The sequence below is a fragment of the Xenopus tropicalis genome, chromosome 10 (genome assembly GCF_000004195.4).
Source record: "Xenopus tropicalis strain Nigerian chromosome 10, UCB_Xtro_10.0, whole genome shotgun sequence".
Taxonomy (NCBI): domain Eukaryota; kingdom Metazoa; phylum Chordata; class Amphibia; order Anura; family Pipidae; genus Xenopus; species Xenopus tropicalis.
This window is the reverse complement of record NC_030686.2, coordinates 52016887-52033838: the sequence shown is the minus strand read 5'-3', so window position 1 is coordinate 52033838 and position 16952 is coordinate 52016887. Positions and strand designations below refer to the sequence as shown.

The following is a 16952-nucleotide window of genomic DNA, read 5'->3' as shown; positions in this document are numbered from 1 at the left end:
ACAGTATGGGGGTACAGCTTATTGTGTGCCCAGAACATTCCCTCTCTGTATATTTGTATTTATACATATGGGTAGGGGGTGCCATAGTGTTTCCCTTAGACAGTACAGTATGGGGGTACAGCTTATTGTGTGCCCAGAACATTCCTTCTCTGTATATTTGTATTTATACATATGGGTAGGGGGTGCCATAGTGTTTCCCTTAGACAGTACAGTATGGGGGTACAGCTTATTGTGTGCCCAGAACATTCCTTCTCTGTATATTTGTATTTATACATATGGGTAGGAGGTGCCATAGTGTTAGACAGTACAGTATGGGGGTACAGCTTATTGTGTGCCCAGAACATTCCTTCTCTGTATATTTGTATTTATACATATGGGTAGGGGGTGCCATAGTGTTTCCCTTAGACAGTACAGTATGGGGGTACAGCTTATTGTGTGCCCAGAACATTCCTTCTCTGTATATTTGTATTTATACATATGGGTAGGAGGTGCCATAGTGTTTCCCTTAGACAGTACAGTATGGGGGTACAGCTTATTGTGTGCCCAGAACATTCCTTCTCTGTATTTACACATATGTGTGGGTGCTAGATACCTGCAGTGGGTCAGGTACTCATGGAATACACACTTGTCCAACTTGACCTGTACAGGACTCTAGTGGGTGCTACTGAGTTCTTCAGACATTACTGTATGAGGGTTGCCTCCATGGCACCTTGACACTCTCTCTGCATAGTGTATATTACATTGGTCATGGTGCTAATCTCTGTATTTTTCCTTTTGTGCAGCAAGCCATAGTAGTCCCAGACTCCGCAGTATCCACCACTATGAAGGAGCAGTACCTGGACTGGGCTTATAGGAGTAAGGGCTATAAGAAGGCCAAGAAGGTGTTTACCAGGTGGGCACAGGAGTAAATGTTGTCCGATCTGAATGTGGGAATGAAGCCATAAATGCTAGGTCTGTGAGAAACGGATTCTGATATAAGATTAATCCGAATGTGCCAGGGTGAATGTGCATAGTGTGACCTGGCCCTAGAGCAGCATTGCTGGAGCGGAGACTGGGTGCCAGTCCCATGCCAGTTTTGTGCCAGCCAGGGTAAGTGCTGTGTGCCAGCCAGGGTAAGTGCTTCTGCAGTGGGGTGACTGATTCGCTTTCTTTCTCAACTCTGCAGCCTGCACGAGAGTCGCCCATTGTCGGAGAAGTTTTTCCAAAAGATGATCACAATAGAAAAGGAGCAGGTAGGTATTGTGGCACCTTGTAGCGCGGGGAGATTATATCATATTGAGGCACAGGGTGATAAAAACTGTATCCAAGGCCCATAAACCTTCCTTGCCAAGCTTTCCATCATTTCAATAGAAACAAAAGCTAAATACTTCCAACCAGCAGAACCCAGTGGGTATTCCACCTCCCCACTCTGTGGGTACTATGGGGGTAGGGCAGCAAGGACTAGAATCAATTGCCCTGTCTGTAAGAATTTACCCTTTTCCTACCACTACTGTGTCCTATTGAAGCAGAAAGCAGAATCTGTGGGATTTGTTATTCTGCCTGTTCTTCCTTAGACCTAGAACTGGCAGCTCCATCTGTTGATAACCAGGGATTTCCTGATTGTAGCTCTGGTCCCATTGATTCATCAGATCCTCGCTGTCAGAATTATTCTCTTGGTATTTATATACTGCCACCAACATGTGGAGATTGGACTCCAGCTTTCATGATTTGTTTAATCTTGCAGAGAACAAACTCATTTCTTATCAGGAAAAAAACATTTCAAAACACTTTTCATTTAATGGAGTTGTGTTACGGATCTTCCATTCATATAAGGATTTAAAGGATTCTTTTTCACCTTCTGGTTGGAATATTTCTCCCCTTCTTAATCTTCACTGGCTGAACTGACTGCCTTTATCGGTTGGAAAACTGTAGTGCTTACATCATCAAAATAGCAGGGTGCACCAATTCAGTAACACTATATTCTGTTTTATAGGGATAACTGTCTGTTCTCTGGTTTATGAACCCACTAATCCCTAATTTCATTATAGTAAAATGTAAATAATCCTTAAGCACTCATAGAAAAGACTCCTCACAGATAGAGCCCTCTATCAAAAGGAACACAGGGTTTTTTTGCTTCTTTTGTGTACACATGCTGTTTGCTCCTCTCTCCCCCTCCCTTTTCCTCTCTCCCCCTCCCAACTGCGCTGTAATCTGAGCTACCAGTAGCCAGCAGCCAGAGCTGCAGCACAGAAATTACTAAAACCAAGCTAAAATCCTTCAACCGGACAGTTTGCTGTCTTCCTGGTGCCAGGGTTCGGCATGTGGTTGATCGGGTTGACACATTATTGGGAGGGGCTGGGCATGACCCGGCTGTCTTGGTACATATCGGTACTAATGACAAAATGAACGGTAGGTGGGGGACTTTAAAGAGTGAGTTCAGGGATCTAGGCTCTAAGATTAGGCAAAGGTCCTCCAAAGTCATTTTTTCTGAAATTTTGCCGGTGCCACGTGCAAGTTTAGGGAGACAGCGGGAGCTTAGGGAGCTAAATGCGTGGCTAAAGTCTTGGTGTAGGAAGGAAGGGTTTGGGTTCCTAGAGCACTGGGCTGACTTTTCCTTGGGGTACAATCTATACAGCCCTGACGGATTGCACCTCAATGGAAGGGGGTCTGCTCTGCTAGGGGAGAGAATGGTTAAGAGGTTGGAGGAGTGTTTAAACTAGACAAGGGGGGGGGGGGTGAGCTAGAATTCCATGGGAAAATTAGTGTAGACGGGGTAGGGGGACTAGCAAAGGGTTGTGGGGAGGAGTGAGGGGGGCATATAGTTTATCAGATAAGGAGCTTCCGTTACAAGGAAAGCAGTCTCATAATTGCCTTAGCTCTAATTCTCCCTTAGCTAATGTAACATCAGAGGGATAAGTAGTAATCTCCGCTGCATGCTGGGTAATGCGCGTAGCTTGTCGGGTAAATTAGGGGAGCTGCAAGCTATTGCATGTATTGAAAATTATGATTTAATAGGTATCACTGAGACCTGGTGGGATAATAAATGCGACTGGGCTGCGAATTTAAATGGTTATACACTTTTTAGGAGGGACAGAGAGATTAAAAAGGGTGGAGGGGTTTGTCTTTACGTAAAGTCAGACTTAAAGCCATGTAATAAAGACATTACCAATGAAAACGTCCAATCTCTTTGGGTAGAAATTTCAGTAGGGCTGAAGGTCACAAAGAAAATGATCATTGGTGTATGTTATAAACACCCCGTATAGATGAGGGGGATGAGGCCCAGCTATTGTTGCAAATGGAGGAGGCTTCAAAACTGGGTCACGTTGTTGTTATGGGGGACTTTAATTATCCGGACATTGACTGGAGTAATGGGGTGGCTAAGTCAGAAACAGCTAGTAGGTTTGTAAATATGCTAAATAACAACTTTTTATTTCAGGCAGTTCAAGAACCCACTAGGAATGACGCTATTTTGGACCTGGTGATTTCTAATAATAATGAACTTATCTCTAACATTTGTGTGGGAGAGCATTTGGGGAACAGTGATCACAACATGGTCTCCTTTGAGATAATGCTGCAGAGACAGCGCTATAAGGGAGTAACTAAAACACTCAATTTTAGACGTGCAGACTTTGCCAGTATAAGGGCATCTCTGCAATGTGTCAACTGGGAAAGGCTTTTCATGGGGTTAGGCACAGAAGGAAAATGGAACATCTTTATAACATTGCTTTGTAGGTATACACAACAGTATATCCCCCTTGTAAGCAAGGAGAGGCATCGCAAAGCAAAACCTTTATGGCTGAATAAAAGTGTTATTGTCGGGGTTGGTAAGAAAAAACGTGCTTTTAAAGCATTCAAGTTAGCTGGGGCAGCTGGGGCTTTCATCAGGTACAGGGGGGCAAATAAAGCAGCAAAAAAGCTATCAGGCAGCTAAAATAGAGATGGAAAGGGATATTGCAGCTAGGAGTAAAAAGAATCCAAAATTATTTTTTAATTATGTGAATAGTAAAAAAATGAAGCAAGAAGGGGTGGGAACTTTATTATCACGGGGGGGTAAGTTGGTTGATGAGAACGGGGAAAAAGCTGAAATTTTGAACTCTTATTTTTCATCTGTCTATACATCTGAGGAGCCAGATAATGAAGGCTTCCCTTGTAATATGCCCAGTGCTAGTAATTTAGCTACTGACGCATGGGTCACTCGGGGGGAAATTCAAAAGAGACTTGAACATGTAAAGGGAAACAAAGGTCCAGGGCCGGATGGAATTCATCCCAGGGTATTAAATGAGCTGAGTGCTGTGATTGCCAAGCCTCTTCACTTAATTTTTCAGGATTCATTGAGGTCTGGCATGGTGCCAAGAGACTGGCGGATTGCTAATGTGGTGCCGTTATTTAAAAAGGGATCCCGTTCTCAGCCTGAAAACTATAGGCCTGTTAGTCTGACATCAGTAGTAGGAAAACTTTTGGAAGGGGTAATAAGGGATAGGGTACTTGAATACATTGCAGTTCACAATACTATTAGTTTGTGCCAGCATGGTTTTATGGGTAACAGATCTTGCCAGACTAATTTAGTTGCCTTTTATGAGGAGGTGAGTAGGAACCTCGATGCTGGAATGGCAGTGGATGGGATCTACTTGGACTTTGCTAAAGCGTTTGATACAGTACCTCACAGAAGGTTAATGATCAAATTAAGGAATATTGGCCTAGAACATAATATTTGTAATTGGATAGAGAACTGGCTGAAGGATAGAGTACAAAGAGTGGTGGTAAATGGAACATTTTCTAATTGGGCCAGTGTGGTTAGTGGGTACCGCAGGGGTCAGTCCTTGGGCCTTTGCTTTTTAACTTGTTTATTAATGCCCTGGGGGGGGGCATAGACAGTACTGTTTCTATTTTTGCTGATGACACTAAATTGTGCAAAACTATAAGTTCCATGCAGGATGTGCCGCTTTGCAGAGCGATTTGTCTGGGAAACTGGGCAGCAAACTGGGAAATGAGGTTCAATGTTGATAAGTGCAAAGTTCTGCCCTTTGGTAGAAATAATATAAACGCAAACTATCTACTGAATGGGAGTGAGTTGGGGGGATCCTTAATGGAGAAGGATCTAGGGGTTTTTGTTGATAGCAAGTTGTCTAATGCCAGGCAGTGTCATTCTGTGGCTACTAAAGCAAATAAAGTGCTGTCTTGTATAAAAAAGGGCATTGACTCAAGGGATGAGAACATAATTTTGCCCCTTTATAGGTCCCTGGTAAGGCCTCACCTTGAGTATGCAGTGCAGTTTTGGGCTCCAGTCCTTAAGAGGGATATTAATGAGCTGGAGAAAGTGCAGAGACTGCAACTAAACTGGTAAAGGGGATGGAAGGGTTAAACTATGAGGTGAGACTGTCAGGGTTGGGGTTGTTTTCTCTGGAAAAGAGGCGCTTGCGAGGGGACATGATTACTCTGTACAAGTACATTAGAGGGGATTATAGGCAGTTGGGGGGGTTCTTTTTTCCCATAAAAACAATCAGCGCACCAGAGGTCACCCCTATAGATTAGAGGAACGGAGCTTCCATTTGAAGCAGCGTAGGTGGTTTTTCACGGTGAGGGCAGTGAGGTTATGGAATGCCCCTAGTGATGGGGTAATGGCAGATTCTGTTAATGCCTATAAGAGGGGCCTGGATGAGTTCTTGATCAATCAGAATATCCAAGGCTATTGTGATACTAATACCTACAGTTAGTACTAGTGGGTGTATTTATAGTTTATGTATGTGAGTGTATAGATTGGTAGGTGTGGGTTAGGTGTGCTGGTTTTACTTGGATGGGTTGAACTTGATGGACACTGGTCTTTTTTCAACCCTATGTAACTATGTAAAATGGCCGTTGCTATCTTAGACAAACATAGGGAGCTTCTATGGCTGTTACTCAGGTATGGTAATGCTTTCTGCAGAATAAATATAGTGTTCTACCTTGCACTATTGTGGCTAATCTATTGGTAATAAAATACCAAAATGCCTTGCCTTCTCCTTTTAATGGATTTGCAAATCCAATAGCTAAGCCTCCCTACAGAAATCTCCCAGCAGCCCCTTTTCAGTTAAGGACACCTCACACTTACAACAAGCCAAACTTAACTTCTTAATACACATCTGCATGGGAAGGCAAGGAGCAGATTGTAAAAGGGGGGACATAAGCTAAATAGGGGTAAGAGGAAACTGTTACCCTATAAGCTTTGCCGGTTTCACAGCCCATGTTTCCATGCAGACAGCAATAAAATAAATTACTCAACACCCGCAATTTGAAAAGGTTGCCCTGGCTGCACCATCGGCTCCAACACTCACAGTAAGAATTTCCTTATTGCATCTGGTACGATGACATTAAGGAACATCTGCCTGATACTCATGCTGAGTGACATGAAGGCCAGTCATCCAAGGAAGACTTAAGGTGGCCATTAACATCCACTCATTTGGCAGGGTCACCAAATAAGCGGATATTTTCCCGACATGGCCACCTAAGGTGGGCGATATTGGGCTTATTTGATCGTTTGCCCCTAGTGCGGGTATATGGGCTGTCGGAACAAGGGCCACATCAACAAGCCGGTGGGAAAATCTGTCCGATCGGGATCTGGCCTAGTTTAGGCCAAATATCTGTCTGGTAGGCCTGTGGGCGGTGCCCATACACGAGCAGATAAGCTGCTGAATCGGTCTGAAGGACCCAGATTGGCAAATCAAATCTGTCCCTGTATGGGCACCATTACTCTCCATACAGTAGTGGGGTGGGAAGGGGTGGGTAATTGATTGTAGTTCTGGCTGTCCCACCTATATGGGAGTGGTGGTACACCCATTAGCTATTGGATGCAAGTCAATGACTTCTCAATCACTTTCTTATTTCTTGATTAAAAGGAGAATTCAGCCTCAAAGCTGTTTGCTTAATGAATAAACCCGACATTCAAACAGCTATCCAATAAAGATTTGATTACAATTTCCCCATGTGCTACATACCAGGAGCACCTTGCATGCCATTAGCTTAGAGTGCAACATGCATGCGTTATTCTCTCGTGAGTCGGATTCAGGAGTGCAGGAACGGAACCGTAGCCGGACAGGCATTTATTAGCAATTATAGTTACAAATAACATTTTCCCTTTCTTCCCCCACCCTCCCATTATAGGGATGGTTCACCTTTATATTAATGTTAGTATTTTGTAGAATGTCCTATTCCAAGAAACTTTGCTATTGGTCGTCTTTATTTTTTTTTATCATTTCCAGATTTGCCTTCCTCTTTTGCCTCTGTATAGCTTTCAAGTGGGGGTCACTGACCCCAGCAGCCAAAAAACTAGAATTTTACTGGTAATTTTTATTGCTTATCTTCATGTTTGTGTCCTTACAGTCTCTCATTTAAAGGAACAGTAACACCAAAAAATGAAAGAGCTTTAAAGTAATACAAATATAATGCACTGTTGCCCTGCACTGGTAAAACTGGTGTGTTTGCTACAGTAACACTACTATAATTTATATAATAAGCTGCTGTGTAGCCCCGGGGGCAGCCATTCAAGATGAAAGAAAGGAGAAAAGGCACAGGTTACATAGCAGATAACAGATAAGTTCTGTAGATTACAATAGTGTTTTATCTGCTATGTGCCTGTGCCTTTTCTCCTTTGAATGGCTGCCCCCATGGCTACATAGCAGCTTATTTATATAAATTATAGTAGACTTTCTGAAGTAAACACACAACTTTTCCCAGTGCAGGGCAGCAGCACATTATATTTTAGTTACTTTTATACACTTTCATTTTTTGGTGTTACTGTTCCTTTAAACCACTGCCTGGTTGATGAGGTGAATAAGACCCTAGCAACCAGATAGCTGCTGAAATGCCAAACTGGAGAGCTACTGAGCAAAAAGTTAAATGATGGAGGTGAAAAATGAAGACCAGTTTCAAATTGTCTAAGAATATCAATGCCCACATCATGCTAAAAGTTATTTTATAGGTGAACTACCCCTTTAACTAAAACAATTGTAACCATTTAAAGCGCCCAGCCTGGCTAACTCCCCCCTCTCCAGCCTCTGGGGTTTAGTACCTTCTAACTTTATCTGTAGACGTCTTCAAGGAAGAAGAAAACACTAGAATAGCCTACACCACAATCACATATTCTATCAGTGGTTGTTAATAGTAAAGGTCACTTGCCTTTAAGGGCTCTGGTACACGGGGAGATTAGTCGCTCGCGGGCGACTAATCTCCCCGAGTTGCCTTCCCCCTGCCATCCCACCGGCGAACATGTAAGTCGCCGGCGGGATGGCACACGCGGCGGCGCGATTTCGCGCAAATCGCCGAAAAAGACTCGCGAGTCTAATACATGTTCGCCGGTGGGATGGCAGGGGGAAGGCAACTCAGGGAGATTAGTCACCCGCGAGCAGGGAGTTTTGTACCAGAGCCCTAACCAGTTGTTCTGCAAATCATTATTAACAGCTTCACCAAAGTGTCTGTTTTCTTACAATCCAGGAACACACCAAAATGCAGAACCTTCGGGAATACTATGAACGGGCGCTGAGGGAGTTTGGCACCGTGAGCCCAGGTGATTTGCCTACATATTTGCTAAATCTATAATATGGGGTGTATACAGATGCACTGGCTGATATTGGGCTGAAGGGAATGAGCCGGGTGGGGACAGGGATGTGGCTGCATTTAATAATAATACTGGTGTGTATGCATCGTTGTCTCTCTCAGATCTTTGGCTGGATTACATTAAGGAGGAGCTCAGTCACAGCGAGGGGAAACCTCAGAACTGCGGCCCTATCCACTGGAGAGCAATGAAGATGCTGGAGGGGAAAGATGTGGAATCTTTTGTATCCAATTACACACTGCTACAGACAGGGAAATTGTGAGCGTGGAGGGTGGAACAGAGCCGGCTGTTTGCAAGAAGTTTGTACAAAGTGCTATAAATATATAAATACCTTTCATATCCATGTTCTTCTCTGCCTGTGGCGGGGGCAATAGCTGGGGCCCTTTTTATGACCAGTGCAATTAAATGAACAGTTCCCCTGTGGTTTCTTACCTTGTCCTATTAAAGGAGACTGCTTCATGGGCCTGTAATGGGTTCTTCAAGTACATACATATACAAATAAATGACAAGTGCATTTTCTGGTCCCCTCCTGATTACAGAGTGGGATGGGGGAGGGGAAATACACTAAACTTGTATAATTTTACGGTGGATTGTTAGTCCCTAGCAGCCAGTTCTGGAGTAAGATATGAGGTGGGTATGGGTGTTGCCGAGTGCTAACATAGGCAGCAATGCTGTACAATAGAAGGTTTGTTGAAAGGCCGAGGGGTTAGCGGGCTCTCCCCGACATCTAAGCTTTATATTGGGCTAAATGGGGTTCATAGGCTGTTGTACCACACTGCAGCCTTCCTGCTAAATACTGTATTCTAAATCCTTTGCACATCAGAATGGGAATCCCTTCAAGTGCCAGCAGACATTTGCACTCAGTGCCACATTTTGTGCTCAATTTTGGGGCGTTTCCTGGGGTGGGGGAAAACTTTAAAGGGCCATTAATACCAAACTAGGTTAACAGGCAAATATCAGCCTAAAATTGCTTCCCACACCGCCCCGGGGGGGCTCCTCCCTCCAGCAGCCATGTTGTGGCACTCACATGAGCACAACTCACTTACTACTTCCCTTTGTATTTTTTGTAAATCTTCAGCTTGAATTTTACTTGCAAAATGCCCCAGAGCAGAAAGCGAAAAGGGAGACAGGCAGTTTGAATTCCGCTGTGCGCTGAACCAGAAATCAGCTTTGCAGCGATGCCCTAAAGCACCTAAGCTTTCAGCTATCAGTGTCTGCAGTTTATCTTTCTATTTTTTCGGACAGCTCTGAAGGTAATGTTGTGAGCAGAAATTGAAACTGCAGGCGCTGATAGCTTAGGTGCTTTAGGGCATCGCTGCAAAGCTGATTTCCGGTTCAGCGCACAGTGGAATTCAAACTGCCTGTCGCCCTTTTCGCTTTCTTCTCTGGGGCATTTTGCAAGTAAAATTTAGGTTGAAGATTTAAAAAAAATAAATAAATAAAATAATAAATAAATCAATCAATAAAAGGGGGGGTGGGTGTAAGCCTTATTATGGCGCGTGTATCCCACAGCATGATAAATATACCCCCCCCCCCCGTGTTGGCGCACAGGGCCCGTATTATAACACTGAGTGCTGGGCTGCCAATGGGGCACGTGTATCCCACAGCATGATAAATAAACCCCCCCCCCCCTTGGCTGCCAATGGGGCACATGTATCCCACAGCATGATAAATATACCCCCCCCCGGTGTTGGCGCACAGGGCCCGTATTATAACACTGAGTGCTGGGCTGCCAATGGGGCACGTGTATCCCACAGCATGATAAATAAACCCCCCCCCTTGGCTGCCAATGGGGCACATGTATCCCACAGCATGATAAATAAATCCCCCCTTGGCTGCCAATGGGGCACGTGTATCCCACAGCATGATAAATAAACCCCCCCTTGGCTGCCAATGGGGCACATGTATCCCACAGCATGATAAATAAATCCCCCCTTGGCTGCCAATGGGGCACGTGTATCCCACAGCATGCAATGATCCTTACAAACCAATAACAGGCCAGGCAACCTTCCAGCCTGTATCTCCTCTGGGAAGGAAACCAAGCGGGACATGAAGTCATGGGCAGCTACAATTAGAAGCACTTGTCCCCAGGAGCAGTGCTTATATTAGCTCCAGTGCTAACAATGTTACGTAATGGGAAGCTGAGCTACTGGTGTGGGAAATTGAGTGTGCGGCCACTCCAGCCTGGGCAGGGCCCCTCACCCATAGAACTACCCCCTGCAGTTTAAGTGCTTTCTTAATGTGCCAATGTTTAGATAATGGAAAATGCCAATCTAGGCTTTTCGTTCTGGGCCACCTCACGTGTATCGGTAATGCCTAAAGGGGAGCTGTCCCCCTTCCAATGCAATGAATAGGGCTTGTGTCTACCCACTGGCTCTTCTCTTAAAGGGGTAGTTCACATTTAAATTAACTTTTAGTATGATGTAGACACACAGTTTTACTCCTTACCCCTGCAGGCAAGCAGTCACATGGGGCTACCAAATAGCCAATCACAGCCCTTACTGTGCACCCTCAAGGAACATTTTTACATGCTTGTGTGGCTCACCAACACTTTTTACATTTGAGTGTGGCTCACAAGTAAAAAAAAAAAAAAAAAAAAAAAAGGATGGGGATCCCTGATTTAGTATTTCAGCTACTATCTGGTTGTTAAGGTCTGTAACAGGAATTATTATTATTAACATGTATCTATAAAGCGCCAACATATCCCGCAGCGCTGTACAATAAGTGGGTTTCATACATTGGATATACAGATTTACATACAAAGCAACCAATAACCGATACAAGAGGTGGAGAGGGCCCGGCCCAAAAGAGCTTACAAGGCAGAAAGATTTGGAGAAAGTCGGACAGATTGTGGGAGCGAATCCCAGAGAAGGGAAGCAGCCCTTGCAAAGTCTTCCAATGCGAGTGAGTAGGAATTAGAGAGGAGCAGGGCAGTAGGGAGCGTAACAAGCGGGTCGGTTGGTATCTAGAGGTGAGTTCAGAGATGTAGGGTGGGGCAGAGTTATGAACTGCTTTGAATGTGAAGGGCATAAGAATGAACTTTATTCTGGATGGTAGTGGAAGCAAGAGCAGGAATCGGCACAGAGACTGGCAGAGGAGGAGCAGGCGCTAAGGTGTATGAGCCTGCAAGCAGGATTCATTATGGACTGGAGAGGTGCCAATTAATAGAGCGTTACAGTAGTCCAGGCGGGATATGATGAGACAGTAAATAAGAATTTTGGCAGCATCTTGTGTGATAAATGATCGTATTTTGGAAATATTTTTTGGGTGAAAGTAACAATACAAAAGAGTGAGGTAGGATAAAAACCCAGACAAAGCAGTGTCCCAAAGGCCAAGACAGCGGGGGACTGGGGAGGAGAGGGGGGTTGACAGTGTCAAAAGCAGCTGAGAGATCACTAAGTAAGAAAGATTCCAGTAGAGAGGGAGAGATTGAATAGTGAGTTAAGGCTTAGACATGGATTGACATTGTGTAGAACGGGTAATGGGTACCTGTAGCAGATACTGGGGCAGTAAGTGAGAAACTGGGGGCTTTAGCCTCACATATTGGGGAATGAGGGGCCCCATTGCCAGGTATTTGATGTATAAATGTATGTGAGAATAAGTTATAAGAACTAGCAGGTACCAACTGCACATACCTGGGCTCTGTAGGGAACTGGGGGCTTTAGCCTGACATATTGGGGAATGAGGGGTCCCAGTGCAAGGTATTTGGTGTATAAATGTAGGGAACTGGGGGCTTTAGCCTGATATATTGGGGAATGAGGGGTCCCAGTGCCAGGTATTTGGTGTATAAATGTAGGGAACTGGGGGCTTTAGCCTGACATATTGGGGAATGAGGGGTCCCAGTGCCAGGTATTTGGTGTATAAATGTAGGGAACTGGGGGCTTTAGCCTGACATATTGGGGAATGAGGGGTCCCAGTGCCAGGTATTTGGTGTATAAATGTAGGGAACTGGGGGCTTTAGCCTGACATATTGGGGAATGAGGGGTCCCAGTGCCAGGTATTTGGTGTATAAATGTAGGGAACTGGGGGCTTTAGCCTGACATATTGGGGGAATGAGGGGTCCCAGTGCAAGGTATTTGGTGTATAAATGTAGGGAACTGGGGGCTTTAGCCTGACATATTGGGGAATGAGGGGTCCCAGTGCCAGGTATTTGGTGTATAAATGTAGGGAACTAGGGGCTTTAGCCTGACATATTGGGGAATGAGGGGTCCCAGTGCCAGGTATTTGGTGTATAAATGTAGGGAACTGGGGGCTTTAGTGTCACATATTGGGGAATGAGGGGTCTCAGTGCCAGGTATTTGGTGTATAAATGTAGGGAACTGGGGGCTTTAGCCTGACATATTGGGGAATGAGGGGTCCCAGTGCCAGGTATTTGGTGTATAAATGTAGGGAACTGGGGGCTTTAGCCTGACATATTGGGGAATGAGGGGTCCCAGTGCCAGGTATTTGGTGTATAAATGTAGGGAACTGGGGGCTTTAGCCTGACATATTGGGGAATGAGGGGTCCCAGTGCCAGGTATTTGGTGTATAAATGTAGGGAACTGGGGGCTTTAGCCTGACATATTGGGGAATGAGGGGTCCCAGTGCCAGGTATTTGGTGTATAAATGTAGGGAACTGGGGGCTTTAGCCTGACATATTGGGGAATGAGGGGTCCCAGTGCCAGGTATTTGGTGTATAAATGTAGGGAACTAGGGGCTTTAGCCTGACATATTGGGGAATGAGGGGTCTCAGTGCCAGGTATTTGGTGTATAAATGTAGGGAACTAGGGGCTTTAGCCTGACATATTGGGGAATGAGGGGTCTCAGTGCCAGGTATTTGGTGTATAAATGTAGGGAACTGGGGGCTTTAGTGTCACATATTGGGGAATGAGGGGTCCCAGTGCCAGGTATTTGGTGTATAAATGTAGGGAACTGGGGGCTTTAGCCTGACATATTGGGGAATGAGGGGTCCCAGTGCCAGGTATTTGGTGTATAAATGTAGGGAACTGGGGGCTTTAGTCTGACATATTGGGGAATGAGGGGTCCCAGTGCCAGGTATTTGGTGTATAAATGTAGGGAACTGGGGGCTTTAGTCTGACATATTGGGAATGAGGGGTTCCAGTGCCAGGTATTTGGTGTATAAATGTAGGGAACTGGGGGCTTTAGTCTGACATATTGGGGAATGAGGGGTCTCAGTGCCAGGTATTTGGTGTATAAATGTAGGGAACTGGGGGCTTTAGTGTCACATATTGGGGAATGAGGGGTCTCAGTGCCAGGTATTTGGTGTATAAATGTAGGGAACTGGGGGCTTTAGCCTGACATATTGGGGAATGAGGGGTCCCAGTGCCAGGTATTTGGTGTATAAATGTAGGGAACTGGGGGCTTTAGTCTGACATATTGGGGAATGAGGGGTCCCAGTGCCAGGTATTTGGTGTATAAATGTAGGGAACTGGGGGCTTTAGCCTGACATATTGGGGGAATGAGGGGTCCCAGTGCCAGGTATTTGGTGTATAAATGTAGGGAACTGGGGGCTTTAGCCTGACATATTGGGGAATGAGGGGTCCCAGTGCCAGGTATTTGGTGTATAAATGTAGGGAACTGGGGGCTTTAGCCTGACATATTGGGGAATGAGGGGTCCAGTGCCAGGTATTTGGTGTATAAATGTAGGGAACTGGGGGCTTTAGCCTGACATATTGGGGAATGAGGGGTCTCAGTGCCAGGTATTTGGTGTATAAATGTAGGGAACTGGGGGCTTTAGTCTGACATATTGGGGAATGAGGGGTCCCAGTGCCAGGTATTTGGTGTATAAATGTAGGGAACTGGGGGCTTTAGTCTGACATATTGGGGAATGAGGGGTCCCAGTGCCAGGTATTTGGTGTATAAATGTAGGGAACTGGGGGCTTTAGTCTGACATATTGGGGAATGAGGGGTCTCAGTGCCAGGTATTTGGTGTATAAATGTAGGGAACTGGGGGCTTTAGTCTGACATATTGGGGAATGAGGGGTCTCAGTGCCAGGTATTTGGTGTATAAATGTAGGGAACTGGGGGCTTTAGCCTGACATATTGGGGAATGAGGGGTCTCAGTGCCAGGTATTTGGTGTATAAATGTAGGGAACTGGGGGCTTTAGTCTGACATATTGGGGAATGAGGGGTCTCAGTGCCAGGTATTTGGTGTATAAATGTAGGGAACTGGGGGCTTTAGCCTGACATATTGGGGAATGAGGGGTCCCAGTGCCAGGTATTTGGTGTATAAATGTAGGGAACTGGGGGCTTTAGTCTGACATATTGGGGAATGAGGGGTCCCAGTGCCAGGTATTTGGTGTATAAATGTAGGGAACTGGGGGCTTTAGCCTGACATATTGGGGAATGAGGGGTCCCAGTGCCAGGTATTTGGTGTATAAATGTAGGGAACTGGGGGCTTTAGCCTGACATATTGGGGAATGAGGGGTCCCAGTGCCAGGTATTTGGTGTATAAATGTAGGGAACTGGGGGCTTTAGTCTGACATATTGGGGAATGAGGGGTCCCAGTGCCAGGTATTTGGTGTATAAATGTAGGGAACTGGGGGCTTTAGCCTGACATATTGGGGAATGAGGGGTCCCAGTGCCAGGTATTTGGTGTATAAATGTAGGGAACTGGGGGCTTTAGTCTGACATATTGGGGAATGAGGGGTCCCAGTGCCAGGTATTTGGTGTATAAATGTAGGGAACTGGGGGCTTTAGCCTGACATATTGGGGAATGAGGGGTCCCAGTGCCAGGTATTTGGTGTATAAATGTAGGGAACTGGGGGCTTTAGCCTGACATATTGGGGAATGAGGGGTCCCAGTGCCAGGTATTTGGTGTATAAATGTAGGGAACTGGGGGCTTTAGTCTGACATATTGGGGAATGAGGGGTCTCAGTGCCAGGTATTTGGTGTATAAATGTAGGGAACTGGGGGCTTTAGCCTGACATATTGGGGAATGAGGGTCCCAGTGCCAGGTATTTGGTGTATAAATGTAGGGAACTAGGGGCTTTAGCCTGACATATTGGGGAATGAGGGGTCTCAGTGCCAGGTATTTGGTGTATAAATGTAGGGAACTGGGGGCTTTAGTCTGACATATTGGGGAATGAGGGGTCCCAGTGCCAGGTATTTGGTGTATAAATGTAGGGAACTGGGGGCTTTAGTCTGACATATTGGGGAATGAGGGGTCTCAGTGCCAGGTATTTGGTGTATAAATGTAGGGAACTGGGGGCTTTAGCCTGACATATTGGGGAATGAGGGGTCCCAGTGCCAGGTATTTGGTGTATAAATGTAGGGAACTGGGGGCTTTAGCCTGACATATTGGGGAATGAGGGGTCCCAGTGCCAGGTATTTGGTGTATAAATGTAGGGAACTGGGGGCTTTAGCCTGACATATTGGGGAATGAGGGGTCCCAGTGCCAGGTATTTGGTGTATAAATGTAGGGAACTGGGGGCTTTAGCCTGACATATTGGGGAATGAGGGGTCCCAGTGCCAGGTATTTGGTGTATAAATGTAGGGAACTGGGGGCTTTAGTCTGACATATTGGGGAATGAGGGGTCCCAGTGCCAGGTATTTGGTGTATAAATGTAGGGAACTGGGGGCTTTAGTCTGACATATTGGGGAATGAGGGGTCTCAGTGCCAGGTATTTGGTGTATAAATGTAGGGAACTGGGGGCTTTAGCCTGACATATTGGGGAATGAGGGGTCCCAGTGCCAGGTATTTGGTGTATAAATGTAGGGAACTGGGGGCTTTAGCCTGACATATTGGGGAATGAGGGGTCCCAGTGCCAGGTATTTGGTGTATAAATGTAGGGAACTGGGGCTTTAGCCTGACATATTGGGGAATGAGGGGTCCCAGTGCCAGGTATTTGGTGTATAAATGTAGGGAACTGGGGGCTTTAGCCTGACATATTGGGGAATGAGGGGTCCCAGTGCCAGGTATTTGGTGTATAAATGTAGGGAACTGGGGGCTTTAGCCTGACATATTGGGGAATGAGGGGTCCCAGTGCCAGGTATTTGGTGTATAAATGTAGGGAACTGGGGGCTTTAGTCTGACATATTGGGGAATGAGGGGTCCCAGTGCCAGGTATTTGGTGTATAAATGTAGGGAACTGGGGGCTTTAGTCTGACATATTGGGGAATGAGGGGTCTCAGTGCCAGGTATTTGGTGTATAAATGTAGGGAACTGGGGGCTTTAGCCTGACATGTTGGGGAATGAGGGGTCTCAGTGCCAGGTATTTGGTGTATAAATGTAGGGAACTGGGGGCTTTAGTCTGACATATTGGGGAATGAGGGGTCTCAGTGCCAGGTATTTGGTGTATAAATGTAGGGAACTGGGGGCTTTAGCCTGACATATTGGGGAATGAGGGGTCTCAGTGCCAGGTATTTGGTGTATAAATGTAGGGAA

General features: G+C 45.7%; 1 protein-coding gene across 2 annotated transcripts in view; it reads left to right on the top strand.

Annotated features, from left to right (window-relative positions):
- utp6 (UTP6 small subunit processome component) overlaps window positions 1-9083 on the top strand; it is a 43036-nt gene extending 33953 nt beyond the window's left edge. Inside the window, exons 15-18 of one of the 2 annotated variants that reach the window (XM_031894109.1) lie at window positions 783-892; window positions 1166-1232; window positions 8446-8518; window positions 8671-9083. In XM_031894109.1, coding sequence (XP_031749969.1) covers window positions 783-892; window positions 1166-1232; window positions 8446-8518; window positions 8671-8828 — 408 coding nt within the window. In that variant the 3' untranslated portion in view covers window positions 8829-9083. 2 annotated transcript variants of the gene reach the window in all.
- Window positions 9084-16952: the final 7869 nt, after the last annotated feature.